Genomic DNA, 27,588 nt, shown 5'->3' with positions numbered 1-27,588 from the left:
GTTTGTTTTTATTTTCAGATTATTATTTTTTTTTTAATACAAATGAGGTAGGCCTGTGGGTGGGGGTTGCTAGTGGTTTTATGCAAGTAGCGAAGTAATGATTCCCATCCAAGAGAAAGACAGATAAACCAATTAAGTTAAATGACCCGCCATTCCTACAAGGAACAGTGCCACCCACTGCACAGGTTGTGCCCTCACCACTGCACAGGTTGTGCCCTCACCTTCAAGTCCCTCATGTCAGTGGATTTTGTCCAGGCTACACCTACTGCATAGGTGCCAGCTGCTTCACCCTTAACACTGTGGAGACAGGTTTTGTCTTCGGTCCAATACCCAGCTAGCTAACTAGGTGGTATAAATAGAAATTTCTCTAGCTCCAACTAATCAAACAAATTATTCACTTTGTAGACTGGGCACAGGTGGTCAAAGTATATTAAAAAAGATTCTTGTGAAATAATTATGACAGTCCCTAAAAGCCCTTGTACACACGGTCGGACATTCCGACAACCAAATCCATCGGATTTTGTCCGACGGATTTTGTCCGAAACTGGTGTTGCCTACACACGGTCGGACAAAGTTGTCGGAAAATCCGATCGTTCAGAAGGTGATGACGTTATTTCGTTACGACGGGACTACGTTCAGGCTAGTAGCCAATAGCTTTGGTCTAGGAATTTGATCTGAGCATGTGTGGCACTTTGTCCGATCGGAATTCTCTAAAAACTATTGGACAAAGTCCGATCGGGTCATGTTGTCGGAAAATTTTATAGCCCAGCTCTAAAACTTTGTCGGTCAGATATTCCAACGGAAACAGTCCTATGGAGCCCACACACGGTTGGATTATCCGACAATGCGGTCCGATCGGCCAATGTCCGACGTGTGTACAAGGGCTAACAGACAACTACATGGGTTAGATACATACACATGCGTATAAATTTCCCAGTGAGGCTAGTCCTTATTCTGAACTATGGACACATATTTTAATATAGGTATACACAGTATAAAATATTGATATAAATAAGTATTTACAGTATAAACTAAAGTAAATAGTAGCACTAAACAGTATAAATAAATAAAACCAGTTACAGGTGATAGTGATCAACACTAATACATAAACAATTAATAATAAAGTTTGTGCAAAAATAGTCCATACATGAGACTGGATTTTCTCAAACAAAGAAAGCTGAATATATCCTGATGTGAAATCTTCAAAACTTTCACCAGACTGCGTGCACTTAGTATTTCCACTCCCCTTTGGTTAAACACTCACCGAATGACGATGCCTTGCACTCTCATGCTCGGCAAAACAGCATCAACCCTTACAGGTTTCAATATTCAACAATGTCCAGATGTGACGATGATATTGAGATCAGGGCTTTGTGGGGGCCAAACCATCATCAGCACTCCTTGTTCTTTTTTATGCTGTAAAATAAAGCCTCATACACACGATCGGACTTCGTACAAACTTTCCCGTGGAGGGGCGTCAGCCGCGAACTTGTTAAGCATACACACGGCAGGACTTTTTCAGCCAACTTTCACCAAATCACATGGTTTTTCTGCTCTTTAGCACCACCTTTGGTCAAATTCTGTATTGTTGTCTTATCTTCTGTTTGTACTTTGTACAAAAGTCCTATGGTTTTCTGTACACACGATCAGACTAGAAGAGTAGCTGTATATAAAGACTGTATATAGGAAGAGTTGTCCCTGAAGTTGTTGTCACGTTGGCATCCCATAACCTCCCATCCCTATCCAAGTTATTCCCCTCAATAAAAAATATAAAAAAAACAAAGTCACAAACTGTTCTCTGACTCTGAAGTGCCTGTGAAGATTCTGTGAGCCTGGCTGTGAAGGGTGGGGGGTGCCAGTTCATCTGCAACCCTTAAAGTGGTTGTAAACCCTTACAAACCACTTTGACCTACAGATAAGCCTAGATTAAGGCTTACCTGTAGGTCCAAGAAATATCTCCTAAACCTATATGGTTTAGGAGATATTTACCCGAAGACAGCCACCGCTGTCTACGGCACATGCGCCGTAGACAGCGGAGCACTGGGCAGGCCACAGATATGCCGCAAGTGTCGTCTCCCGTGTGCATGCGAGGGAGTGACGTCATCGCGGCTCCGGCGAATCACAGCGCCGGAGCAGCGAGACTCGGAAGTCACTCCGGGATCCATGGCAGCGGCGAAGAGGCAGACAGAGGACCGCTTCGGGGGCTTCCTTCTCAGGTAAGTTATTCATAATGAGCTAGCCTGCTATGCATACTAGCTCATTATGCCTTTGCCTTACAGGGTGTGTTTTTTTTGTTTTTTTTTGCCTTTACTTCCTCTTTAAGAGGGTGCACTACATGTAGATATCAAAAAACAGGACTTATTGAAAAAGAGATTGATTTTGTGCATTAGACAGCTCACCCACAGCCGACTGGCACAACATATTCCTCTTCCTTTTTTTGCTAGCTCTTTAGGCACCAACATTTTGGATCATGGCTTGGGGTGAGTTTGTGTGCTTTTATTCTCTTTCTCCTTGTTATGCTTAGACAGTATTTTGTAAGCTTTGATGTCATTCTTTGATTTATACACTTTGATCCCTTGCTGATATTGATTGATGTTTTGTCTTTATTGTAGAGAAACAACTGCCATTTGGCATATATGCAAAATTTTTAAACTGTACAGTAAAAGGAATTGTCCCTGAGAATGGAACAGCAAAGTGGGAAAGAAAGTTACAAAATTGTAATCTCTGTATCCAAAAAGGGCTCATGACCAGGGCCGGATTAACATAGGGGCTATTGGAGCTGCAGCTCCAGGCCCCTTTCTCAAGATAGGCCCATTTGTCCAAAAAAAAAAAAAAGTAAAAAAAAAAAAAAAGATCGACTTTGAGGATTGTAACTTGGCGATCAGGAGTCACAGAGACCCCACATTTGGGGGATTGGTAGCTAAAGACCCACTCCAGCACTGGTTAAAATATGGGGCTGTTATCATCTATGGTTCCGGAGATACAGGGCTCCTTGCGTAGCCTGTCAGAAGCTACATACAGAGCGGCCAGTTTAAATACAAGCTGGAACACTCTGCAGCAGACGGAGAGGATGACCTCACAGTGCTTATAATGATTATTTGTATATTACTTATGATAATTAACCCCTTGCCACCCAGGCCCATTCTGAGACTTCTCTCCTACATGTAAAAATCATCATTGTATGATTTATGCTAGAAAATGACTCAGAACCCTCAAGCATTATATATTGTTTTAGCAGAGACCCTATGGAATAAAATGGTAGTCTTTGCAACTTTTTATGTTACACTATATTTGCGCAGCAATTTTTTACAGGTTACATGTTTAGAGTTACAGAGGAGGTCTAGTGCTAGAATTATTGCTCTCTCTCTAACGATCGTGGCTTATGTAACCTATGTGTATCTGGCTCTGATACTAACCAGTGCTTACCCAGGGACTGACTAGTATCTCTCCCCAGCCTGTCCCAACACACCCTCTCACCTGCTGACCTGTGAATGGGGCGATCACTCCCGCAATGTTATTGTGTTCTGCCAGTGAATACAATGATTAGTGTTGCTAACTATAGCTGGCAGCAATAAATGTTTTGGGGAAAACCTGACAGGCTGGTTGTACTCAAGTCGGTTAATAGGTTGACTTGTATAAAACCAGCTAGCCCATACATAGATCGACTATGGCTGGTCTCTGCTTAATTGGTGTAATTTCAATCCATGTATGGCCCGCTTAACCACTACGCAGTCCCTAAACATCCTTCCACAAACCTTTACATTTTTCCTTCCCAGATTACTTCATCCTCCTCTCCTATACATAGTGCCCACTGTCATACTCTCCGAACTTCTCTCCTATACATAGTGCCCACTGTCATACTCTCCACACTTCTCTCCTGTACATACTGCTCACTGTCATACCCTCCACACTCCTCTGCTGTGCATACTGCCCACTGTCATACCCTTCACACTCCTCCTCTCTTGTACATAGTGCCCGCTGTCATACACTTCTCTCCTGTACATAGTGCCCACCGTCATACCCTCCACACTCCTCTCCTGTACATACTACTCACTGTCATACCCTCCATACTCCTCTCCTATACATAGTGCCCACCGTCATACCCTCCCTCCACACTCCTCTCCTGAAATTGCTACTTACTGTCCTACTCTCCACACTTCTTTCCTGTACATAGTGCCCACTGTCATACCTCCAACACTTCTCTCCTATACATAGTGCCCACTGTCATACCCTCCACACTCCTGTACATATTGCTCACTGTCATACCCTCCACACTCTTCTCTTATACATAGTGCCCAATGTCATACCCTCTATACTCCTCTGCTGTGCATACTGCCCACTGTCATACCCTTCACACTCCTCTGCTGTACATAGTGCCTTTTGCCATACCCTCTGCACTCCTCTCATGCACATAGTGCCCACTGTTAGACCCTCCACATTCCTCTCCCTCACCTGCACATACTTCCCACTTTTATACCATCCATACTCCTCCCCTATGCCTCTTACCCACAAAAACTGTTCTTTAAAATTATACTGAATATCCTCAATGTTACCAGCTCTAGAATGGGCACACTTTTGTTAGTTCAACTAAAAGAAATCTCACAGTCCTCATATTTGTTCTGCCCAATTCTTAGTACTTATTTAATTTTGTAATTACTATTGTGATGTATAGAGGAACATAAGGGATGCCAGCTACTCTAAATATAGCACTTGTAAAAAAAAAGTCCCTGAAAATATTTTTGAAATGTTGACAACTATGCACTTAGGCACTGCCCAAGGGCCACAGGGTCAGTAGGGGGCCCCATGAGAGGCTCCTGTGATATTAAAGCGGTAGTAAACTTTTCTAACATTACTAACTTTTAGAGGCCCTGGGGTAGGTTATGCCATAATGTACAAGTATGCCCAGCATATTAGCACATGCCCTGCTTCTCCTCTCAAGACTGTTGCTGCCGACGGTGCTCCCCCTGTATTATTACAAATGCTATTGTTATTGACATTTTAAAATACTCATACTCAAATAGAGACTATACAGTGACTGATTTTTTGCACCATCTGAGCCCAAATATTTCTCTATTATGACATTAGGGTACACTTAAATTGTCAGACTGAGCCCTCCAGTGCTGTGCTGTGATCAATTCGGCGGGGCCCGGGCACTTCCATCTTCATCCGGTCTTCCTTCTGGGTTCTGTGCCTTCAGTCACTTGCCTTGGCCAGGCTGCGTTGATGTAATTTCCACACATGCTCATGTGCATCCTCTCTCTCTCATCCCCCCCTTTCTTTCTCATCCTCCCTCCCTTACCCCTCACACCTCTTTCATCCCCTCTCTCTCTTTAATTTAATTTGTTATAACAAAAAATAGTTTGGATTTTTATTTATTTATTGTTTATAAAAGGCCCTACCAAAATCCTCAGCACCAGGCCCATGATGTTCTTAATCTGGCCCTGCTCATGAGAACCATGACGGTGTTGGTGCCCGTATGGGCAGACATCTTAAACATAAAGAGGAAATTAGCGGAAAGACAAGAAGAGAGAGGGGGAAAAAGACAGGAGATGTATCCCATCTCTGTCTCCATTCGAGGAGGCCAGTCAGTTATTCTCTGCAATGTTTTGCTGAAGGATAAAGTATACAAGGGTCCCATATTTTTTTTCAAATAGAAATTGTGGGGTTTTATTTTTGTTTTGTTTTTTTAAAGAAAAGAAATTGTTCTTTATTTCATAATGTGTTTTCCACCAGCGGCATGCCATTTAAAGTCCCGATACTTGAGGTATTTATTTATTGACTTCATGGGGTGATGCCCTGGGGAACATTTCTATGCAGGATTTACATTAGATTGTTCCCCCACACTCACTACTAGTATTATAATACAGTGCCTTGCGAAAGTATTCGGCCCACTTGAACTTTTCAACCTTTTGCCACATTTCAGGCTTCAAACATAAAGATATAAAAAATTTATTTTTTTGTGAAGAATCACCAACAAGTGGAACACAATTGTGAAGTGGAATGAAATCTATTGGATTTTTGAAAATGTTTTAACTAATAAAAAAATGAAAAGTGGGGCGTGCAAAATTATTCGGCCCCCTTGCGTTAATACTTAGTTCTCTGTTAATTAAATACCTCTCACCACTATACTATGTTTGTTACTTACTCCTGACCCCTGCACTCTATACATTACACATTCCTGACCACTGAACTATGTACATATGTTACCCACCCCTGACTCCTGCACACTGTAGGGTACATACTTCTGACACCTGGACTGTGTACTTTATATATTCTTGACCCCTGCACTCTGTCCATAGGATATTCCTGACACTTGCATTTTGTATGTTATCTGCACCCGCACTTTGTATGCTAAATACTTCTGAACCCTGCACTCTGTATGTTATCAGCTTTATATAAACTCAAGTTTTAAAGTACCCATAAATGGATCAGTAGACAATTCACAATCAGAAGCAGAACAACGTTCAGCAGACATCAACAAACTATAAAAGATATTCCACAGTGCATATCTTGGATCATATTCCAATAAGCTTGAACAGAAGTGAGCACGCATACAGAGGAAATATTATATTACAAAGTTAATGTCATTATCATGGTCTATCAGTGTGATATCCACCACTATAAAAAAGGGAAGTATGCTAATAGCTCCGTGATTTCTAATGATGGTCACGCTTGTCCATCACACAGATTTGGGACTTTTTTAGACTGTCATACAGGAGCCTTTATGCCGCGTACACACGATCGGAATTCTCGTCGGAAAAAGCTCTGATGGTTTTTCCGACGGAATTCGGCTGTCTTGCCTACACACGGTCACATCAAATTCCGATTGTTTATAACGCGGTGACGTACAACACGTACGACGGCACTAGAAAAAGGAAGTTCGATAGCCAGTAGCCAATAGCTTCTGTCTCGTAGTTGAATCTGAGCATGCGTGATTTTTGGCGTGTCGGAATTGCATACACACGATCGGAATTTCCGATAGAAAGTTTTTCCTTCGGGAAAATTGAGAACACTCTCTCAATTTTTGGCTGGCGGAAATTCGGACAGCTAAATTCCGATGGAGCATACACACATTTTCCGATGAAAAGCTCGGTCTTTTTCTGCCCGCAACTCCGATCGTGTGTACGCGGCATTAGTCCTACTATTCGTTCTGTTTTGAAGTAACAAAATTTACTGTGTAAAGGGGAAAAGAAACTTGTTAATGTATCAGTTAAAAATGAATTAGTAGATAAAAAAATTATAATCCAAGAGCAGCATCTTAATGTGAGATATACACAAATTTACAGAAAACAGAAGAAGCCGCACTAATATAGTCCAATTTGTAAACATTTGATTGTAGAAATGAACATAATCTCTCTATTGGCAAAGAAATTGTGGAATAATAAATCAGATTCTTTTAGTATTAACACCAAAGTGAGTTAATTCAACAAAGTGTGCCACCACCTTTAGAAAAACTTGCTCACCAGATGGCAAGCAAAACCAGGCAGCAAAGAAGAGGTGCTGTTCATTTGCCAATATTACATGATGGTGGTTCTCTCTTTCTGGGTTTACTGCTGAGTGGGTTGTGGAACTAATGGTCCTGGATTGAGCGGTGTTATCGGTGTTTGGATATATCTATGCGGACATCCATCCAGAGCTTATCCCTACGATCTTCTGTGCACCGAAGGCCTTGGCTGGGCTATAGCCACATGCCTGGTTTTGCTTGCCATCTGGTAAGTGAGTTTTTCTAAAGGTGGTGGCACACTTTGCTGAATGAACTCACTGTGGTGTTAATACTAGAAGAATCTGGTTTATTATTCCACAATTTTTTTTACCAATAGAGAGGTGATGTTCATTTCTACAATCAAATGTTTACAAATCGGACTATATTAGCACGGCTTCTTCTTTTTTTTCAAAATTTACTGTGTGCCTTCACTGACTTATCCCCACAGTAGGATGTTATTTTAGCATTTCCATGGTAATAAACATTGTGCTGATGGGAGGAACTCTCTTTCTCGCTGTTTCAGGACAATCGGGATGGAAGATATTCACAGTCTGAGGGACAGAACCAAATGGAGCAGAAGAGAACCTGGGCAGAATGGGCTCAAGACTTTAAACGTTATTTATGGAACCCAGAAAAAAAGGAAGTATTAGGAAGAAATGCGAAAAGCTGGTGTGAGTAACCACAATTACATTACTTGTATTATGAAATAGATGTGTTAGTAACCACACTTTATGAAATAGAACTTAACAATGTTATCTCCTCCACACATCATACTATTCTCACTACCCCTGTGTTCCACATCTTAGTTAATGTGGAAATGGATTTATTGACTCCTCAAGGTTTATCTTATCTTGACTGTAATTGTAGGTAGTAAATGTATGTTAACCCTATGGCATCATGTTTCTCTAAAATTCCATTCCTGCATTCATAGTTACATAGTTAGCAAGGTTGAATAAAGACACCAGTCCATCCAGTTCAACCTGAGTGAGTGTCTACAATAGTCCCTATCCCTGTACATTGCACACTCACATCAGTCCCTACCCTCAACGAGCCCACAATCCAAGGTCCCCATTCATATACTAGGGCCAATTTTGTACAGAAGCCAATTGACCTACCTGCATGTCTTTGGAGTGTGGGAGGAAACCGAAGTACCCAGAGGAAACCCACGCAGGCACAGGGAGAACATGCAAACTCCAGGCAGGTGGTGTCGTGGTTGGGATTTGAACCAGCAACCCTTTTTACTGCCAGGTGAGAGTGCTAACCACTACACCACTGTGCCACCCATATTCATCTTAATTTATATGATATCCAATGGTATTTTCATTTAGTGAAAATGAATTTTTCAAGAGAAAGTGAATAATTAATGTAATAATAGTTATTATTGCAGTGTTTATTACAGTATAGAATATTAACAGCAAATAAACTTTGTTTTAATGGCTAAGCTATGCAATTCTCATGCTTTGTTTGTTAGAATGTATTCTTTGTTGCTCCATGTATACGCTTATTTTTTTTAAATGGAATAATTTTTAAAGACTTTTATCACACGGGTGGTCAAGTGGGGGTAAAAACAAGCAGATGAACTGTGGCTTTACAGCTACTCACCTAAATTGTACAATACAGTTGCCTGTTCACATGCCGTGGAAAATTTACCGCAGCATGCCAAGGTAACAGGCAGCACTGCCTGTCAGACTCACCTATTCGATTCAATGGAGCCACACCACAACCCAGAGCCAAACGCTTGGTTTGCATTTGTGGCACATTATGCCCATTGTAAATTGCCATTCGGCAAAGAAAACGAAACATACAGGCATTCAGGAGGCCGCAGGATCACCTCCTGAATGCCAGACAGGAATTGCTTAGCTGTACTTTGAAGAGCAATCCACCATGGGTCTCTTTTCAGAGAATGGGCTAGTGTGAACCTATTCTCAAGCATTTTTTATCATGCATTCTGCATGTAGAGTAAGCAACATACCCTTAAGAACAGATGCAGCTCTGTTCTGTATATGAAGACTACATGATGTATACAACTCACAATGTCCCATACCAATAAACAGCTCTGGGGTGAACAATGTTTAGGACGGCACAAATCTATATAAATCAGTGTGTATGTGCACCTTGTGCCTCGAACGGTTGGCAGATCAAGGCATAACATGCATTTGCTCAGATAGGCTTATTCTGTAAGATGGTGCAAAGAATACTGGACAGATTTTTGCCTTATTAAATAGGGCTTGAAAATATATTTTATTAACACTCCAGTCATTGTGTTAAAGTATAGGATTGTTCTAAAAGGCTAAATGTTTGTTTAAGCTATTGCGCCCCCCCCCCCCAAATACTTACCCGAGTCCAGTCTCGATCCAACAATGTGCATGAGAGCAAAGGCTCTCCCAGCTCTTTCTCTTCTCGTTGGCTCAGGTACAGCAGCGGGAGCCATTGGCATTGTCAATCACAGCTAATGAGCAAGGAGAGGAGTTGAGCCGTTTACGGACACACAGAGCTGGCTCAGGAGTGAGCATGAACGAGTGCCCAAAAACAAGTGGCTTGCTATGGGAACACTTGGCGGGGGGGGGGGGAGAGCCAGGAGCGCCTGCAGGGGACCCAGAAGAGGAAGATCAGGTTGCTCTGTGCAAAACCATTACGGCGGCACAGTGGTGTAGTGGTTAGCACTCTCACCTAGCAGTAAAAAGGATCACTGGTTCAAATCCATGACACTACCTGCCTGGAGTTTGCATGTTCTCCCTGTGCCTGCATGGGTTTCCTCCAGGTACTCCGGTTTCCTCCCACACTCCAAAGACATGCAGGTAGGCTAATAGGCTTCTGTCCAAAATTGGCCCTAGTATATGAATGGGGGCCTTGGATTGTGGGCTCCTTGAGGGTAGGGACTGATGTGAGTGTGCAATGTACAGGGATAGTGGTAGACACTCACTCAGGTTGAACTGGATGGACTGGTGTCTTTATTCAACCTTACTAACTATGAAACTATGAGAGCATGTAAGTATAATATGTATGTTACTTAAAAAAAATAAAAAATAATTGAGCCTTTAAAGTATATCTCTAGCCAAACATTTTATTGTAGTTTTCCTGTAAAGCCTCATACACACGATCGGACTTTAAACAAACTTTCCCGTGGATTTCTTTACAAAGGGCGTTGGCCATGAACATGTTAAGCATACACACAATCTGACTTTTTCAGCCAACTTTCACCAAATCATGTGGTTTTTCTGCTCTTAACCGCCACCTTTGGTCAACTTCTGTATTGTTGTCTGATTTTTTGCATTGGTTCTGAGAATGCGTATTTGTAAAGTCCGATGGTCTTCTGCACACACGATCTGACTTTTCTCAGACGGAATTATGTTGTCGAAAAAGTTTGTCTGTTCGCACAGCCAACATTTGTCCGATGAAAACCCAAAAAGTTTGTCCGATGGAGTGTACACACGGTCGGATGTTGCCTTAAAACAGCTCATTTGCATGTTTGTTGTCAAAAAGTCAGATCGTGTGTACGGGCCTTTATGTAAGTCTATCTCCTTTCTTTATGCCCTGGTGACCGCATGGTGGCTTTGGCAGAAAATGAAAAGAAAGCTGACATGCAAAGTTAACAGAGGTGTTAGCCTTCCCACAACATCTATAAATTAGTTTTTTTTTACTGCCATTTATTATTTATTATCACAATGTCCCTCTTAGTAACATTTCCCCACACTTCCTGTCCTGATAACAACCCAGACAGGAAGTGTGGGGAGAGGGGGAAGGGCCACACACAGCAAAAGAACATGACATGGATTTTATACACTTCCCACTCTATAAAAAAAACTAAACAAAATTGTACTGATTTTAATATGGACTAAATGGTGGCAAAATGCATATTGCGGTTTATCACCAAAGCTCTTGATGGTTGTAGCATGACTAAAATACAGTAAAAATTTTTTTTTTAGCAACCTTGTTTTATTACAGGGAAAATCTTCTGTATCATGTATTTCAGAGTAAATTCAGTCCTTCCGTATTCTTCCTTAAGCCGTGTACACACGGGCGGATTGTCTGGCCAACTTAGTCCGCAGAAACACATTTCAGCGGACAGTCCGCTCGTGTGTGGGCTTCAGCGGACTTTTTCAGCGTGCAGTCTGGCGGACTAAGTATTTCGGAATTTCCGTAATACTGTCCGTCGGACTCGCATTTCGGCGGACAATCCGCCCGTGTGTGTGCCAGTCCGCCGTACTTTTGAAATGAGCGGACTTTTCCCGCCCGGAGAAAAGTCTGCTCATTTCGAGCGGGTATCCAGGTAGGCGGGGCCCACGAAGGAGAGGTCGCTGGCCCCGCCGCCTGGTATGGACTTAAAGGGGAACCCCAACGCCGAAAAAAATCGGCATGGGGGTCCCCCCCAAGTCCACAACAGACCCTTGTCCGAGCACGCTACCCGGCCGGCCAGGAAAGGGGGGCGAGCGAGCGCCCCCCTCCTGAGCCGTACCAGGCCGCGTGCCCTCAACATGGGGGGTGCCTTGGGGAAGGGGGGGCCGCGCGGCCCCCCCACCCCAAAGCACCTTGTCCCCATGTTGATGAGGACAAGGGCCTCTTCCCGACAACCCTGGCCGTTGGTTGTCGGGGTCTGCGGGCGGGGGGCTTATCGGAATCCGGGAGCCCCCTTTAACCACTTGGGTACCGCGCTATTGCCGAATGACGGCATTAGCGCGGACTTAGATTTCCGGGACTACGTCTATTGACGTCGTCCCGGTTACGAGCGGCCTGCGCGCCCCCTGAGGGGCGCGCGCGGCGCGCTCTGTGATCGGCGAGTCCGTGAGACTCGCCTGATCACCGATCCGTGTAAGGGGTCGATCCCGACCCCTTATCACGTGATCAGCTGTCAGCCAATGACAGCTGATCATGTGATAGAACGGAGCCGGTAATCGGCTATTATTCCTCCTCGCGCTGACAGCGCGAGGAGAAAAAAAAAAAGCCGATCACCGGCGGCCGTGATCGGGACATCAGTCCCGATCACGGCCAGCAATGCAAGGCACCACATGCCACCTGCCAGTGCCCACCTGCCTCCCGCAGTGCCATCCTGAAGTATAACTAAAAGTAAAAGTAAGTGCCCCCCGTCTGTGCCCATAGTGCCCACAGTGCCACCCACAGTGCCACCCACAGTGCCACCCACAGTGCCACCCCACAGTGCCACCCACAGTGCCACCCACAGTGCCACCCAATCTGCCTCAAAGGTGCTGCACCCCAGTGCCGCCCATCAGTGCCCAGCAGTGCCGCCCATCAGTGCCCAGCAGTGCCGCCCATCAGTGCCCAGCAGTGCCACCTATCAGAGCCACCTATCAGTGCCACTTATCAGTGCCCATCAGTCCCATCTATCTGTGGTACCTATCAGTGCCCATCCGTGCCACCCATCCGTGCCACTTATCCGTGCCACCCATCCGTGCCATCTTATCTGTGCCCATCTTTGCCCATCAGTGCCGCCTTATCTGTGCCCATCGGTGCCGCCTTATCTGTGCCTATTAGTGCCGCCTTAACTATGCCTATCAGTGCCCACCAGTGCAGCCTATCAGTGCCCACCAATGCAGCCTATCAGTGCCCACCAATGCAGCCCATCAGTGCCCACCAATGCAGCCTATCAGTGCCGCCTTATCAGCGCACTTCAATGAAGGAGAAAAATGACCCGTTTGCAAAATTTTATAACAAACTATTAAAACATGATTTTTTTTGATTTTTTTTTTTGCATCTTTTTTTGTTTGTTTAGCAAAAAATAAAACTCCGAGCTGTAACTAAATACCACCAAAAGAAAGCTCTATTTGTGGGAAAAAAATGATAAAAATTTCATTTGGGTACAGTGTTGTATGCCCGCGCAATTGTCATTCAAAGTGCATCAGCGCTGAAAGCTGAAAATTGGTCTGGGACTGAGGGGGGTTTAAGTGCCCAGTAAGCAAGTGGTTAATAAGGGGGCCCCCGGATACCGGCCCCCCACCCTATGTGAATGAGTATGGGGTACAATGTACCCCTACCCATTCACCTGTAAAATAAAAGTACCAAAAAAAACACAACACACGAGATAAAATACTTTATTGCACAGCTCCGGGGTCTTCCGTCTTCAGGGGTCTTCTCGCCGGACTCCTCCGCTATCTTCTTGTAGCTCTTTTGCTAGCGGAGGAGTCCGGCTTTCTTCCTCGCCGCCGGCCTCTTCTCCCGACTTCGGGGGTCTTGTCCCCCTCTTCGGTTCTTCTGCCGGGCCACCGCGCCTTCTTATAGCTCTTTTACAGGCGGTGGCCCGGACTTTCCTCCACGTGTGTGGGCGAGTCCGTTCATTTCAAAAGTAGGGCGGATAGTATGGCGGACTTAGTACGCCGTATTAGTCCGCTCAAAAAGTGGTGTGTGTGGTCAAGTCCGTTCATTCGAAAGTATGACGGACTGTCCGTCGGATTGTCTGACGGACTAAGTTGGCCAGACAGTCCGCCCTGTGTGTACGCGGCTTTAGGAAGCAAGGTTATATTCCCAAGTTCAAAAGTTTCCATTCACTGCAAAAGGCTTTCCATAGTTGCTTGCTACAGACAAAAAGAAACATTGGTATTAACCACTTGAGATTGAGATATTTTCCTTTAACCACTTCAGCCCCGGACCATTTTGCTGGCCAAAGACCAGACCACTTTTTGCGAATCGGCACTGCGTCGCTTTCACTGACAACTGCGTGGTCGTGCGACGTGGCTCCCAAACAAAATTGACGTCCTTTTTTTCCCACAAATAGAGCTTTCTTTTGGTGGTATTTGATCACCCCTGCGGTTTCTATTTTTTGCGCTATAAACAAAAATAGAGCGACAGTTTTGAAAAAAACGCATTAATTTTTACTTTTTGTTATAATAAATATCCCCCAAAAAATATAAAAAAAATGTTTTTCCCTCAGTTTAGGCCGATACGTATTCTTCTACATATTTTTGGTAAAAAAAAAAAATTGCAATAAGCGATTATTGATTGGTTTGCGCAAACGTTATAGCGTTTACAAAATAGGGGATAGTTTTATGGCATTTTTATAAATTTTTTTTTTTTTTACTAGTAATGGCGGCGATCAGCGATTTTTATTGTGACTGCGACATTATGGCGGACACATCGGACATTTTTGACACATTTTTGGGACCATTGTCATTTATACAGCAATCAGAGGCGTACTAAGTAGGGGGCGGGGGGTGCGGGCCGCCCCGGGTACTACACACTGGGGGGGTGTCAGGCCGGCACCCCCTTCCGCGATTATAGCGGTGGCAGCGTTGCGGGATTAGGCGGCCGCGGCAGCACACAGTGATAGGCAGGGAGAGGAGAGGCGAGCTATCGCTGTGATGCAACAAGGGGGAGGGGGGGTGCGTGCAGGGTAACACAGGTGCACCTTCCATCCCCTCCTCTCGCGGCCGCGGGCTGTCTGTCTGTGTAATCACTGATGTCACACAGGCACAGCCGAGCAGCCGCCTCCCCCTCCTCTCTGTTTATGTGTAAACAGGGGGAGGGGATCTGCTGAGCATGTGCCACTGCGCCGCGCTGATCTGAGGTACTGAATGGGGGGGGTCTGCACTGAATGGGGGCTACACTGAGGAGGGGGGCTGCACTGAAGAGGGGGGCTACACTAAAGGGGGGCTGCACTGAAGAGGGGGGCTACACTAAAGGGGGGCTGCACTGAAGAGGGGGCTACACTAAAGGGGGGCTGCACTGAAGAGGGGGGCTACACTAAATGGGGGGCTACACTAGATGGGGGCTGCACTGAAGAGGGGGGCTGCACTGAAGGGGGGGCTACACTAAAGGGGGCTGCACTGAACGGGGGCTACACTGAAGAGGGGAGCTGCAATGAACGGGGGGCTACACTGAAGAGGGGGCTGCACTGAATGGGGGGGCTACAGTGAAGAGGATGGCTGCACTGAACAGGGGGCTACACTGAACGGGGGCTACACTGAAGAGGGGGGCTGCACTGAACGGGGGGCTACACTAAAGAGGGGGGCTGCACTGAATGGGGGCTACACTGCAGAGGGGAGCTGCACTGAACGGGGGCTACACTGAAGAGGGGGGCTGCACTGAATGGGGGGGCTACACTGAAGAGGGAGTCTGCACTGAATGGGGGCTACACTGAAGGGGGGGTCTGTGTAAAATGCAGGGGGTCCAGAGCTGCAGGGTGTTGTGTAATGTAAAGGGGCCCAGAGGCGAAGGGGCTGTGTAATGTAAAGGGGCCCAGAGGCGAAGGGGCTGTGTAATGTAAAGGGGCCCAGAGGTGCAGGGGGCTGTGTAATGTAAAGGGGCCCAGAGGTGCAGGGGGCTGTGTAATGTAAAGGGGCCAAGAGGCGAAGGGGGCTGTGTAATGTAAAGGGCCCCAGAGGTGCAGGGCGCTGTGTAATGTAAAGGGGCCCAGAGATGCAGGGTGTTATGTAATGTAAAGGGGTCCAGAGGTACAGGGTCTTGTGTAATGTACAGGGGTCCAGGGGGGTCCAGAGGTGCAGGGTGTTGTGTAATGTAAAGGGGTCCAGAGGTGCAGGGTGTTGTGTAATGTAACGGGGTCCAGAGCTGCAGGATGATGTGTAATGTAAAGGGGTCCAGAGATGCAGGGTGCTATGCAATGTAAAGGGGTCCAGGAGGGCAGGGTGCTATATAATGTAAAGGGGTCCCGAGGTGCAGGATGCTGTGTAATGTAAAGGGGTCCAGAGATGCAGGGTGCTGTGTAATGTAAAGGAGTCTAGAGGTTCAGGGTGCTATGTAATGTAAAGGGGTCCCGAGGTGCAGGGTGCTGTGTAATGTAAAGGGGTCCAGAGGTGCAGGGTGCTATGTAATGTAAAGAGGTCCAGAAGGGCAGGGTGCTGTGTAATGTAAAGGGGTCCAGAGGTGCAGTTGTGGAGAGGGGGTAGGCAGTAGTGACAAAGAGAAATTGAAGGATGCAGGGGGCACAGTGGGGTATTTTTTACATTTTAATGGGGGGGGGGGTGCCAAATATAGGATCCGCCCCGGGTGCCAAATGCTCTAGGTACGCCCCTGAGTGCTATACAAATGCAGTGATTCCTGTTTAAATGACACTGGCAGTGAAGGGGTTAACCAGTGGGTGGCAGTGTAGAGGTTAAGTGTTCCTAGGGGTGTGTTACTAACTGTGGGGGGCTGGGCTTTCTTTTAGTGAACATTGATCTCTGCTCCAATCACATGGAGCAGAGATCACCGTCACTAGTTGCTAGGCAGAACGGGGAGATGCTGTTTACAATGGCATCTCCACGTTCAGCCGCCCCGTGAGACGATCGCGGGTATCCCCGCGGCGATCGAGTCCGCGGGACCCGTGACCGGACTCACAGGGGTCCCGACCAGCGCGCAATGGCAGGGCGGCATTTAAGATTGAACGTACCTGTACGCCAATATGCCTGCCCTTGCCATTCTGCCGACGTACATCGGCGTGCGCTGGTCGGGAAGTGGTTAATACTTTCCAATGCAATATTTACGTAATTAGCACAGCACCAGATTGACATTCCTAGAATATAACCATCTGTATCTGCTGATTTTTTTTATTTTTTTATTTTATAATTGGAAAAAAGGACCAACCAGGCCACAACAAATACACAATCAAAGCGACCATAGTGCAGGCACAGGAAATAACAGTACAGAAAAAAGAATTCAATTAAATCACAGAATACAACTTCAGCATGGGTATCTGCTGATTTAAAAAGGTTTCACAGAAGCGTGATTTTTGTGTAACATAAAGTTCAAAATAAAGTATTACATTTTACTTTATGCAAATTTTATTCCCCTTTTAACACTACCTTTCTTTGTGCACTGGTCCAAATCATTTGTTGAAGGGGGGATTATGGTGTGGGGTTGTTTTTCAGGGGTTGGGCTTGGCCCCTTTGTTCCAGTGAAGGGAGCTGTTAGGACGTCGCTATACCAAGATATTTTGGACAGTTTCATGCTCCCAACTTTGTGGGAACAGTTTGGGGATGGTTCCTTCCTGTTCCAACGTGACTGTGCACCAGTGCACAAAGCAAGGTCCATAAAGACATGGATGAGCAAGTTTGGGGTGGAGGAACTTTACTGGCCTGCACAGAATCCTGACTTTCACTCCATAGAACGCACCTTTGGGATGAATTAGAGAGGAGACTGGGCCTTCTTGTTCACATCAGTGACTGACCTCACAAATGCGATTCTGGAAGAATGGTCAAACATTCCCATAGACACACTCCTAAACCTTGTGGACAGCCTACCCAAGAAGAGCTGAAGCTGTTATAGCTGCAAAGGGTGGGGCGACTCAATACTGAACCCTACAGAATAAGACCGGGATGCCATTAAAGTTGCTATATATATATATATATATATACGTATATATATATATATATATATATATATATATATATATATATATATATATACATATATACATACACACACAGACAGTCAAAAGTGAGTACACCCCTCACATTTTTGGAAATATTTTATTATATCTTTTCATGTGACAACACTGAAGAAATGACACTTTGCTGCAATGTAGTAGTGAGTGTACAGCTTGTATAACAGTATAAATTCAACACACAGCCATTAATGTCTAAACCACTGGCAACAAAAGTGAGTACACCCCTAACTGAACATTTCCAAATTGGGCCCAAAATATCAGTATTTTGTGTGGCCACCATTATTTTCCAGCACTGCCTTAACCCTCTTGGGCATGGAGTTCACCAGAGCTTCACAGGTTGCCACTGGATTCCTCTTCCACTCCTCCATGACGACATCACGGAGCTGGTGGATGTTGGAGACCTTGTGCTCCTCTACCTTCCGTTTGAGGATGCCCCACAAATGCTTAATAGGGTTTAGATCTGGAGACATGCTTGGCCAGTCCATCACATTTATCCTCAGCTTCTTTAGCAAGTCAGTGGTCGTCTAGGACAGTGTTTCTCAACTCCAGTCCTCAAGGCGCACCAACAGGTCATGTTTTCATGTATGGTATGGTATTGGGATTTTAGGTCATAAACCAACATAAAGTGGTACATAGGTGTGAAGTGGAAGGAAAATGATAAATGGTTTTTCACATTTTTTTACAAATAAATATCTGAAAAGTGTGGCGTGCATTTGTATTCAGCCCCCTCTACTCTGATCCTCCTAACTAAAATCTAGTGGAACCAATTGCCATCAGAAGTCGCATAATTAGTAAAAAGAGTCCACCTGTGTGTAGTTTAATCTCAGTATAAATACAACTGTTCTGTGAAGCTGTGAGGCCGCGTACACACGCGGGGACTGTTCGCCCAACTTTGTCCGTCAAACAGTTTCGGCAAACAGTCCGCTCAAAATTAGCATGGACGGACATGGCCACACACGACGAACGAACAGTTTGCTGAAACCGTGCGCGATGACGTGAACGGCACGTACGACGGGACGAAAAATACGACGTCCTATACACTGCATTATAACTTTCGGCGTGTAAATCCTTTCTGAGCATGCGCGGAACTTAGTTTGACGAACAAGCCTACACACGAGGGGACTGTTCGCTGAAACAAAGTTTCAGCGGACAGTTTTTCGGAATTTCCGAAAAACCTTGTTCAGCGGACTGTTCGCTGAAACTGTCCGCTGAAAGCCCACACACGAGCGGACTGTTTGCCGAAACACTGTTCAGCGGACAAAGTTGGGCGAACAGTCCCCGCGTGTGTACGCGGCCTGAGAGGTTTGCTAGAGAACCTTAGTGAACAAACAGTATCATGAAGGCCAAGGAACACACCAGACAGGTCAGGCATAAATTTGTGGAGAAGTTTTAAAGTAGGGTTAGGTTATAAAAAAATATTCCAAGTTCTGAACATCTCTCGGAGCACTGTTCAATCAATCATCCGAAAATAGAAAGCGTATTGAAAAGGCACAACTGCAAACCTAGCAAGATATGGCCATCCACCTAAACTGACAGGTGGGGCAAGGAGAGCACTCCACAAATCTGGCCTTTATGGAACAGTGGCAAGAAAAAAAGCCATTGTTGAAACTAAGCCATAAGAAGTCCCATTTGCAGTTCTCGAGAAGCCATGAGGGGGATACAGCAAACATGTGGAAGAAGGTGCTCTGGTCAGATGAGACCATAACTTTACTGTTTGGACTGAAAGCAAAACACTATGTGCGGCAGAAAATGAACACTGCACATCACCCCGAACAAACCATCCCCACCGTGAAACATGGTGGTGGCAGCATCATGTTGTGGGGATGCTTTTCTCCAGCAGGGACAGGGAAGCTGGTCAGAGTTAATGGGAAGGTGGATGGGGCCAAATATAGAGCAACCTTACAAGAAAACCTGTAATGCTGCGTACCCACGATCTGATTTTTGGTTGGAAAAAGCTCTGATGGTTTTCCAGACGGAATTCCGACGGGATTTCACTCAAGCTGTCTTGCATACACATGGTCACACCAAATTCCGACCATCAAGAACGCGGTGACGTACATCACATACGACGGGACTAGAAAAAGGAAGTTCAATACCCAGTAGCCAATAGCTTCCGTCTCGTAGTTGAATCTGAGCATGCGTGAGTTTTTGCGCGTCGGAATTGCATACACACAAACGCATTTTCGGATAGGAACTTTTTCCGACCAAAAAATTGAACATGCTCTCAATCTTTTGCTGGCCGAAATTCAGCCAGCAAAAGTCCAATGGAGCATACACACGATCGCATTTTCCGACCAAAAGCTCTCAACGGTTGGAGCCACAGCCATCTTGCCACTTCTGGAAGCTGTTGATTCTTATGTTCCAGCCCGATGCCTGACAGCTGCACTTTCATAAAGAACTCTGCTTCAACTAGCCACATGCCTGCTGAGCTCTGCTCCTATGGAGATCTATATGGGTCTATGACAAGCCTTGATCCACTTTTATCTAGTGAGTGCATTTTTATAGTCTTTTCTACTTTTTCAAATAAATCGCTACACCTAGATGGAGGCGCCCTCTTGTGTTTATTTTTCATGTGCATTAGGATCTCAAGACCTAATCTGAGAGGAGCTGCATCCACTTTACCTGGTGTTCCCTACCACTTTCCTGGCCCTCTCATGTGCCCCGCTTAGCCCACGTTCACACTAAGGACGGGTTTGAAATCAGCCGAGTTCAGCTGAACCAATTTCAAACCGGGATTTCAGTCTGACTTCAGGGATGATTTGACAGAAATCTGTGCGGGTCCATGCACAAATGTCTATTGAAATCTCCCCCGAAGTCACCAAAAGTAGTGCAGAAATTACTTTTGGGAATGGGTGCGGCACCACAAAGTCAGCATTGCACCGATACGGACGATTCCATTGCCGGCAATAGGCTCTGATTTGGCATGCCAAATCGGCCCGATCTCAACGTGGGCTTAATGGCGGTTGGATTCCAGTCAGCGCTATAGCTTATTCTTTTTCTTTAGTACAGTAGAAACCGGCCAATATTTGGCTCGTGTGTACAAGTCCTTATCCAGCAGAAGCCGATCTCACAACTGGCTTCTGACGAACGAGCATGCTGGAGAACCAGCAACCAATCGGCATCTGATCGCTGCTGACAGCCAATGGTTGTGAGCACTGACTGGTGTGTTCTGCCAGGGGGGTGGTCCCTCTATCAGAACACAAAAGAACATCAGGGAGGTCGCTGTACTAACATTGCATATTTAATACAGGGAGCTCCTCAGGTTTTTTCCATTCATGGAAAAAAAACTTACTGTGTGTACCAGGCATAAGTCCCTGACCAGGTTGTTTAATTTGATTGTGTTTTGCGATGAGGCTCACCCAGGGCTGGTGTGAGGATTTTTGCTACCCTAGGCGAAAGCCCATTTTTCCGCCTCCCCCCTTGGCTCCACCCCTGACTCCACCCCCTTTGCCCTGCCCATGTATACCCCACCTTTTTAATGAAGAGCTCATCAAAATGCAGCCTCATCAGCACCCATCAAATACAGCCTCACCAGCGCCCATCAATGCAGCCTCAACAGCACCCATCAATGCAGCCTCACCAGCGCCCATCAACTGCAGCCTGCCAGTGCCCATCAATGAATGTTTGCTTCCATTCATTCGGGAGTCGGGACACAGACACAGTCTTCCACGGCGGCTGCGCCTCTCACGCTATGTGCGAACGGAGAGACTTAGTTGCTTGCTGCAGAAAGAAGAGAGTAGGAACACCAGTGGCTGGGCGCCCTAGGCAGCAGGGCGCCCTAAGCTGCTGCCTAGTTGGCCTAGTGGTAGCACTGGCCCTGGGCTCACCAGATACACACAGTTCAAAATCCTGATCAGTCACTTCTATGCCTGGCTGGTGATTTGCAGCACCTTCGTCTGTTTCTTCTAAGCTCCATTTCTCCGGCTGCTTCGGTACTGGCAGATTGTCGTCATGTGGCATTGGTCTCATGGCTGAAGGCAGATTGGGGTATTCGATTGATTTCCAATTTTTAGCAGAGAAACCAGTGACATTAGTCAGAAGTAACAGTCTGTCATACGATGATTATGTTCTCGCCATTTCATTGGGACAGCAAACAGCAATGACTTCCAAGTTCCTCTGAGCCAAGATCTAAGATTGACAGCATATCTTGCACAACAAATGTGAGGAGCCCGGGTCTCATGTTGATCACCAATCTTTCAACCAAAGTAAAGTTCACATGCTTTCATAAAAAGTTCAGTCATGGTGCTTCTTTGAGGCTTAAAGAGGAAGTAAATCTCCCTGTATTGTATGTACCTATAGGCAAGCCTAAAATAGGACTTATCTATGGCTCTTCCATCCCTCATAGCCAGGCAATAACAGTGGTACTCCTTTACTTGGAAATGTTAACAGACTTATCAACTGAGCACTGCCTCTTCATTGCAGACGTGCTAGAATATTAACTGTCACATAATTTCTTTGTATTTGATGAGGATTTCTACCTCCAAAGGTGCGGGGCAGCCATGGGAGCAACATTTTTGCCCTAATTAGCCAACCTGGTTGGTGGGAGCTGTCCCGCATCTTTGGGGGTGGAAATCCCTACAGAGACAGGATTGTCATCTACCTTAGATTTATTGACGATCTCTTGTTGGTTGTATGTGGGGGAATGGATGTTATGCCATCCATGCTTATATACTTTAATGATAATGATCTCAATCTGTCATTCACTGGCGCTGCTGATAACAGCTCTATGTGCTTTCTAGATGTCTGATTGACAGGCATGGATTGCAGGGTATGCTCTACCCTTTATAGGAACCCCTCTCAGGCAACTCTCTCTTATGCCACGTACACACGATCGAATTGTCTGGCGTACCTAGTCCGACATACAATCCGACGGATAATTCGGCGGACTTTCTACCGAACGGACTGGGCCACACACAGAGACACAGAAAGTCCGGCGTTTGCTAGCGTGATACGAAGCACGTACGACGGGACTAGAAAAAGGAAGTTCAATAGCCAGTAGCCAATAGCTTCCTTTTTCGTAATTGCTTCTGAGCATGTGTCATTCTTAGTCCGCCGTACTAGCATACTGACAAACGTATTGTCCGCTGAAACCCAAGTCCGACGGGAAGATTGGAGTGCAAAACTACTTTCTTAGTCCGCTGGACTTCACGTTGGAAAAGTCCGCTGAAGCCCACACGCGATCGAATTGTCCGCTAAAATGTGTATCGGCGGACTAAGTACGCCGGGCAATCTGATCGTGTGTACGCGGCATTACTTGCTCAGTCTGGCCACCCAAGACACATGACCAGGGGCGTCCCTGTTGCCCAATTTTTACGTGTTAGGCGCATTTGTAGTGATAACGATCAGTTTGAGAGGAAAGCACAGTCCCTATATGGGAGGTTTTTACAGCGGGGATATCCCAGGTGGAAAAAATTGATCTGAACTGATTAATAATGTGACCCCCCCCCCCCCCCGAGAAAAAAATTAAAAAACATAATCAACTAACACTCTCCACCCCTTTTAGCAGTGAATTTAACTTGATAAAACAGATCTTTAACAGGCATCTGCCAACCCTTTTCTCGGATGACACGTGCTTTGAGATTTTAAAGGGGGTAGTCAACATTGTCTCACATAGAGCCCTCTCTTTGGGGTGCTCGTTGTCCCCCAGCTTTTTCCACACCAAAGCTCCTCAACAACATTTACCAGAAAGCAAATGGGGGAAAATCTTCAATAGGAAAACAGAAAACAATAAAAAGCTGACAGGGCTTCTAGCATTCCACCCCTTACCTTAAAGTAGGATTCAAACCTAACACCAAAATCTCTGCATCTACAGACATCCACGATCTAACACTAACCTATCTAACCCTATAAAGAAGAAATCGCTATACATACCTTTTCTGAAGTTGATCCAACCCGATACCACACTGAGCTATCAGCCACGGCTTCGCTGTGGAGGCGGGCGCAGGGGAGGCAGCCGACAATGGAAGCCCCATAGTAAGTCTATGGGTGACGTCACTGCCCATTCTTTTCACAGTTGACTGTGTCCTCTCCAGAGCTTCTGCCACTGGAGACTGGACAGGATCAGCTTCAAAAAGGGTATGTATACTGATTTCTTCTTTACAGAGCTGGATAGGTTAGTGTTAGGTTGTGGATGCCTGCGGATGTAAATATTTTAGTGTTAGGGTGGACTTAACTTTTAACCACCTCCCACCCGGCCACTGCACATATACGGTCGGGTGGGCGCTTCCTCCTGAGTGGATGTTCAGGAACGCCTTTCAGAAGAAGAGGGATCGCACGGGCGTGGCCATGCAGCGGTGCAATCCCGATGCGCTCGTGTCACCTGGACGCGGCTCATCTCAGATCGGCAGGAGGGCTCTGTGACTGGCCATCCTGATCACATGATGGCTGTGTCCAATCACAGCCATCATGTGACATAAATAGAGAGCCAGTTCCTAGGCGATCAGCTCTCTTTTCCTCACGCGGAAGGTGTCAGTGAGGAGAAGGAGAGCAGATCGCTGCAGCCAGCCGGTGATCAGTGAGTTTTTTACTGCTTTTTACACAATGATCACCGGCCCAGTGTCCCCACACAGTATCCCCACACAATGTCCCCAAAAAAGTGTCCCCACAACAGTGTCATCCCACACATGTCCCAACACAGTAAAAGCGCCTGCCCCCACATATGTACCATTAAAATCATATGTCCCAATGATCATCTGCACACATATGTCCGTGATTATCTGCGCACATCTGTACATGATTATCTGCGCACATCTGTACATGATTATCTGCGTACATCTGTCTGTGATCACACAAACCAATTATTATACACTTATCAGTATTTTTTTTTACCAATGACATGTAGCATCATACATTTTAGCTTAAGTTTATAACAAAATTTGATTTTATTGGATTTCTTTTAAAATAGAAAGTAGAAAGTATTGTTTTTTTTTAATTTTCACTCTTTTTTCGCTTATATCGCAAAAAAAATATAAAACTAAGTAGTGAATAAATACCGCCAAAATAAAGCTCTATTTGTGTGAACAAAATGATAAAAATTTAATTTGGGTAGAGTGTTGCATGACCGCACAATTCTCATTGAAACTGCGAGCGCGCTGAAAGCTGAAAATTGGCCTGGGATGGAAGGGGGTAAAAGTGCCCTGTATTGAAGTGGTTAAAAAAGGGGCATTTTTACTTCTTTTTTTGTTTGCGAGTTTCCATCTCTTTCTGTCTGGTGAAAAGGTTGTTCCCAGGACAGAAAGTAATGGGAGATCTATCTTACTGAGCCCTGAACAGCAGGAAAACCTGGCGGGGTTCTATTACTTCTCTACCCTATGCAAATCCAAAAAAAAAATGTGGCTATAAATATTCTTAAACGCTAGACAAAAATAGTATATGAGCTAACCAGTGTTTTTTTTTAACTTTGTGATCTCTGCGCTAATTTGTGTCAACAGAATCCTTTAAAGCAGCTTCTACATATAGGGCTCAGGCAAACAGATGTAAATACAGGCATAAAGTATGCCAGTATTAGCAGCATGTCTAAATTCATGAAATTATGCCCATACGCACGCACAAGCGTATACCCACAAACAGGGCTGGTGCAAGGATTTTTGACACCCTAGGCGAAACCAAATTTTTCCGCCCCCAATTGGCTCCACCCCCTTTGCCTTGCCCATGTGACAGAAGGCACCACTATACAGGTAGCTTTGGCTGGCTCCAGTGCTGCGCTGCGCCTCTAATTACACTACTGGTCGGATGAAGCAGCTGCCTAGGACTGAGTTGGTTACATGCTACAGCCTGCAGAGCATGCAGACACGGAGGGAAACCAGTGACTGGGCGCCCCGAGGCAGCAGTGCGCCCTAGGCGGCTGCTTAGTTTGCCTAGTGGTAGCACCGGCCCTGCCCACAAACAGCATATTCTGTCAATATAGTGATATATATCCTATTATTATTATTATTATTGTTATACAGAATTTATATAGTGCCAACAGTTTGTGCAGTGCTTTACAACATGAGGGCAGACAGTACAGTTACAATACAATTCAATACAAAAGGAATCAGAGGGCCCTGCTTGTTAGAGCTTACAATCTAGAAGAGGGGGTCAAGTGAAGTAAAAGGTAATAACTGGGTGGATGAAAATACAGTTGTTAGGTGTGGGTAGGATAGGCTTCTCTGAAGAGGAAGGATTTCAGGGATTGTATAAAAGCTAATAGAGTAGGATATAATCGGACAGATTGGGGTAAGAAGTTCCATAGGATTGGAAAGGCTCTGGAAAAGTCCTGGAGGCGAGCAAAGGAGGAGGTGATGAGGGAGCTAGAGAGCAGGAGGTCTTGGGAGGAACGAAGAGAATGATAAGGTTGGTATTTTGAGACGAGGCTAGTGATGTAGCTGGGGCCTAAATTGTGGATGGCTTTGTAAGTTATTGATAGTATCTTGAATTTAATTCATTGGGTGAGTGGAAGCCAGTGGAGGGATTGGCAAAGAGAAGTAGCAGACACAGAGCCGTTGGTAAGGTGGATGAGTCTGGCAACGCATTCATGATTGACTAAAGGGGGAATAAACTATGTAGAGGTAAGCCAAGGAGAAGGGAGTTGCAGTAGTCGAGGCGAGAGATGACCAGATATTGAATTAAGAGCTTTGTTGTGTCATTGGTTAGAAAGGGGCGTATTTTGGAGATGTTGCGGGGGTTGAGGCGGCAAGATTTGGACAGTGATTGCACGTGGGGCTTAAATAAGAGTTCAGAGTCCCGGGCTACACCTAGGACCTTGGCATGCAGGGATGGGCTGATAGTTGTGCCTTCGATTTTGACAGAGAGATCAGGGGAAAGAGACACATGGTGGAGGAATAATTATAGGTTCGGCTTTGGATAGATTGAGTTTGAGTGACATCCAGACTGATATATCTGTTAGTAAATTAGTGATACGGGAGGAGACTGAGTGAGTGAGCTGAGGGGTAGAGAAATAGATTTGGGTGTCGTCAGCACAGAGATGGTATTTGAAGTCATTGGAGGCTATCAGCTGACCCAGGGAGGAGTAGATTGTAAATAGGAGAGGCCCAAGAACCAAACCTTGGGGGACCCCAACAAAGAAGGGAAGAGGAGAGGAGGAAGTAGAATTGTAAGTAACATTAAGGCTCGATTCCCATCTATGCATGTTGCTTTTGAGCATTTTCACCATTTTTGGACACGCGTTTTTACCGCGATTTTGCAGCGTTTTGCGGGGTTTTTTTAACACTGTGGTTGCTTAGCAACCAGATATATACAGTGAAAAAACAAGAAAAAAAAACGCAAATCGCAGCAAAAACGTGATAAAAAAGCGGTACTTGCGTTTTTGTTGCAAGTCAATTGACTTCTATTACATGCAAAACGCTGCATTTTGCATGAAAAAAAGTTCCCGACCCTTTCCAAAAAGGCAGAGGCACAAAAATGCATTGATGTGAACATGTTCCATAGGAACCCATGTTAAAAAATTTCCTTGCATTTCTGCAAAATGCAAAATGCATCAAAAAACGCGCTAGTGTGAATCAAGCCTAAAGGTGTGGTTGGATAAGGAGGAAGAGAACCAGGAAGAGTACAGTCATGGATATCAACGGCATGGAGTTTTTGGAGGAGGAGGAGGTGGTCAACCATATCAAAGGCAGCAGAAAGGTCTAATGCCCTGTACACACGATCGGATTTTCCAAAACAAATGTTGGATTTGAACTTGTTGGCTGAAAGTCAAACCGTGTGTATCCTCCAACGAACATTTGTTGTCGGACTTTCCGCCAACAAACTTTGGCTAGCGGGTTCTCAAATTTTC

The 27,588-nt window shown here is 45.4% G+C and overlaps 1 protein-coding gene across 3 annotated transcripts in view; it reads left to right on the top strand.

Moving 5' to 3' along the window:
- The window catches only part of ATP1B4 (ATPase Na+/K+ transporting family member beta 4), a 104,546-nt gene that overhangs the window by 16,098 nt on the left and 60,860 nt on the right, over positions 1-27,588 (top strand). For all 3 annotated transcript variants that reach the window (XM_077477683.1, XM_077477766.1, XM_077477601.1), the window contains one exon: positions 8,007-8,154. In XM_077477683.1, coding sequence (XP_077333809.1) covers positions 8,007-8,154 — 148 coding nt within the window. The remainder of the gene's footprint in view (positions 1-8,006; positions 8,155-27,588) is intronic.

The sequence above is a fragment of the Lithobates pipiens genome, unplaced genomic scaffold (genome assembly GCF_037356315.1).
Source record: "Lithobates pipiens isolate NorthernLeopardFrog02 unplaced genomic scaffold, aLitPip1_a1.2 Scaffold_1, whole genome shotgun sequence".
In the NCBI taxonomy this organism is placed as follows: Eukaryota; Metazoa; Chordata; class Amphibia; order Anura; family Ranidae; genus Lithobates; species Lithobates pipiens.
Note: the sequence above shows the minus strand (reverse complement) of the source record. Positions and strands in the feature narration are given on the sequence as shown.